This window comes from Corylus avellana, chromosome ca4, assembly GCF_901000735.1.
Source record: "Corylus avellana chromosome ca4, CavTom2PMs-1.0".
Classification (NCBI taxonomy): Eukaryota; Viridiplantae; Streptophyta; class Magnoliopsida; order Fagales; family Betulaceae; genus Corylus; species Corylus avellana.
This window is the reverse complement of record NC_081544.1, coordinates 27,168,171-27,172,183: the sequence shown is the minus strand read 5'-3', so window position 1 is coordinate 27,172,183 and position 4,013 is coordinate 27,168,171. Positions and strand designations below refer to the sequence as shown.

The window sequence follows — 4,013 nt, the reverse complement described above, 5'->3', positions numbered from 1 at the left end:
TAAATGAAAGGTCATGATTTTGTAATGTGATCAATTTTGAATTTTTTGTTAAAAAATAAATAAATAAATAAAATAAAAAAACTTATAGGAATTGATTTCTTTAGCCAACACCTAAAGAGGTTGTGTGCACCACCCCATAATATTTTTGGAGTGATATGCTATCCCAAAGAGGTGGTCAACCACCCTCATATGAGCCTTGTAAATTGGCCCAACCACTCCCTCAAGACTTGAGGGGGTGAGTGACAAACCACTCTTCCAAGGTTTATAGGAGTTGGTCGGCTTCTGATCAGGAGTTTTTGGGATGATTTGGCCACCCCAAAACCCTTTAGGTGGTGGTCAACCACTTTCTTTGAGTGGCTAGCTAAAGAATTTAATTCTTACAATTTTTTTATTTTTTTTTATTTTGCCTCAAAATGATTGACTTGGCAAAATCTGAGTGTCCATTTAAACCATTTTAAGAAGCATGCAGGATCCTGCAATTTTTGAGAATTTGGAGAAATTCTGATCCAAAAGGTTCCAATATATCTCAAAGATAATAGTAAGTGAATCTTAGGGATATATTTATTTAAAATTGATTGCATAGAAAATGTACGATAAAATATATTAAAAAAAAAAAGAAGAAGAAGTGATTTGATTCTCTACACGCTTGGAAATACTTCAAAGATTGGAATATAAGCACTTTACAAGGAGTATAACCGAGTGGCATAAGTCTTCGAAACGTAATGGTCATGATGAGCCTATTTTGATCCTTTTATTTTTTTTCAAAATATGTGCTCAATTTTTATGTTTTTTTTCTCAAAACACGTTTTAAAATTAGAAAAAAATAAAAAATAAAAAATAAAAAATAAAAAAAGCTAGTAAACATACCTATCGTGGCCGCTTTTCCATTAGACTTGGTGGGGCCAGTCCTACAACGGTGAGACCCATGAGTATTTTCACAGTAGTACTGGACACTCCCGGCTGAATTGTACAGGGAACAAGGGTTTGAGCGCTCGCATTCGTTAATATCTTACATGTATGGAGACAAACAATAGATGACATGTTAGTATCTAATAAATCAAAAGCAAAATTCATAGTTATTAATTATTAAATCCTCAATTATTTAAAAAGAATTTAAAAAATAAGAAATTTAATTATTTAAATTAATATTATAACATTTTTGTGGGTAACAAATTCCTACTGATCAATAAGAAAAGTCTAACAATATCATTGATTATTCCAAAAGTCTAAATTGATAAAAATAAGAAATTTAATCATATAACATGTGCCTAGATGTTATGCTATTTTCTACGGACAATGATCTTCTCAATTTCATGATCATGATTTAAAATCGGTAAATCTAATGGTTTACATGATTTCACATTATTTGAATTTGTAAAAGATGTGTTAACATTGACTATATATACGGTTAAATGACATCAACTTTAAATTATTATTTTTTTCTAATTAAATCAATTTCATTTAAAATTGATTATTATTTTTTTCTAATTAAATCAATTTCATTTAAAATTGTGAGAATCATATTCTATTAGTGAAAGCTAGGATACCAAGTGGTTGGAAAAAGCAAGGTCTTGTTTTTAAAAGGGTCCATCCACCCATGGTAATAGGTTAATATGTAGTTCTTTCATCTAGCTAGTTCTTATCAATGAATTTTGTACTTATCTGAAAGAAAAAAAAAATTTAAAAAAAAAAGGGAAAAAAAAAATGACTTGTAAGATACTTGATAAAACATAAAATAGGAAGGAAAAAAAAATTAAGTATGAAGCTTCCCTTTGTCTAATTAAATTTCAAAATGATCTATCAAAATGAAATTTTATTATATCATCAAAATTATCAATATATTTTTTTTCCCAGGTTCATATTGGTGGCCACACGTGTAATTCGACACTACACAGGTTTATACTTGTGGTCTGCGTACAAGGCACATGTATGTACAAGTGTTAATTCATAGAACCAGCCATTTAAATAACACAAATAAAAACGAAAAAGAAAAGAAGAATTAAAGAGATGGATAGAATAGTAGAAAGAAGTTTACCTTGGCATCCATCAAGAAGATAGGGATTTCCTTCAAAGCCATTTTTGCAAGAACATGTATAAGTCAAGTTCCAGTTATCACGCAACGAAACAGTATATTCATATTGAGTAATATTAGAACAAATGTAGCTTGGGAACGTATTATTATAAGCGGTCGAGGCGGAGGCATTAATATCGGATATTGGAAGTAAGTAGAATGATACATCAGGAATCCTCCATCCCAACACCACAGGAACGTGCGACATAATGGAGCTAATATTAAATGAACCACCTTCTTGGAACCACTTTTTTTCTATTAGGAATGCAGAATTGCATCCATTAGTTCTGGAGTAAAATTTGCTATTTACTGGCCTCATACTTATATTTAAGGTATCAAGATATGAAGGAATTGTGGCTTGGCAGCAGTCGATGCCGTTGCAACGACTACTTGCATTTACCACTCCACTAGTAAGGTTACAAATTGATATGCACCCACACTGAAGAAATGAACCACTACTAAATGAACCATTATCAGTAGTATTTGGACCATATACGTACACTATTGAGGCAATGATGTCGCAGCCGATGGCGATGAATATGTTCTCGGACTGGGAGAAGATGAAAGGGCTTGTTGCTAACTCCGTATTTAATTTGCTCCATGAATCATTCTTGAATGTATCATCATCACACATAGCAAATGTAGGATGGTTGAGGTGAACTGTGCCTCCTGATAATGAAATGTTGAGCACCTCCAAGTCGAGCTTCTTCAAAACAGGTTTGTGAGAGGCCAAAGAGTCGTTATAATTGCAAACGATTTCAAACCACTCATCAACGAAGCAACCTGCAGCTCCTATTCCAAAAGGAAATGGGATATCGCTAACATTCCCACAGCTTCTTTGACATGAACTACTATGACTTGCTAAATCCGCTGCTTGTACAAATATTATTGCATCAATTGAACACAATAGCAAAATGATCTGAAATACCATTTGCACTAGCCCCACCATCTGATCTCTCTCTTTCTTTCTAGGATATTGATGAATTGGCGTGTGAATGAAGCAGCAAAGCCCAAGCCCCTGCTTTCAATAACGCCTTGCAATATTATCGTCCTTTTCTAAGTCGCCAAGAAATTGTATAGAAGTTGCCAACAAAACTTCGACCAAGTCGTTTTAATTTATTACAAAAAAAAAAAAAGGTCGTCAGTACGCTAGCTTCTGACTTGTCTTCTGCATGTTAACTTTTCCGTGTTCTCCACATAGACTAGTTCTTTGTTTGCTTTCATTGTCCTTTTCAAGTCAAGTCATTTTCTGATCTAGAAAGGAATGATAAGGACTTTGGAAAATTCCCAAAACATGCCTAATAAGAGACTTTTATGCATTTCAATCTACATTTAATTGTTTTCCAAAGAATATTCAGGCGGCTTCAAACTTGCGTAGAACGTATAGCAGACGGTAGGCATGCATTATTACTTTTCAGACTCAAACTGGTTGACCATAAAATCGTCCTCTGCTTCTTGTTTTGTTGTTTTCAATAAAAAATGTGAAAGAGGATTTGATTTTTCTTTTCCACTTTTTCCTGAGCAGTTTAACCATTATATTGTCAGAATATATTAGGGAATTTGATTTAGAGATTTAATTGTAATTAATTGTAATTTCAAGTAATCAGATTTGATGATAATTGATGGTAATCAAATCAGATTATCTACCCTCAATTCTCCTATAAATATGAGTACTTTGTATTGTAACAATATCAAGAAATAAGTTTAGGGTTTACTTTTTATTACAGGAGGTTCCTTCTGTTTGCTTAAAGACGACGATGATTCATCAGTCAAAATTTTGTTTAAAATTTGACGAAACGTCACGTCAGCACCAATCACGGTTTGACACGTGTCCATATAATTAATTAATTAATTAAAAATATTAATTTTAAAAAAAAATTAAAAACATTAAAAAATTATATTTAATTAAAATTAAGAAAAAAAAAAAAAAATTGGGCGATGG

The 4,013-nt window shown here is 32.2% G+C and overlaps 1 protein-coding gene across 1 annotated transcript in view; it reads right to left on the bottom strand.

Annotated features, from left to right (window-relative positions):
• Window positions 1-3,002, bottom strand: part of LOC132178329 (wall-associated receptor kinase-like 1) — a 4,747-nt gene extending 1,745 nt beyond the window's left edge. The window contains exons 1-2 of the mRNA XM_059590777.1: window positions 2,036-3,002; window positions 868-1,008 (exon numbers count right to left, since the gene is read on the bottom strand). Of these exons, the coding sequence (XP_059446760.1) occupies window positions 868-1,008; window positions 2,036-3,002 (1,108 nt within the window). The remainder of the gene's footprint in view (window positions 1-867; window positions 1,009-2,035) is intronic.
• Window positions 3,003-4,013: the final 1,011 nt, after the last annotated feature.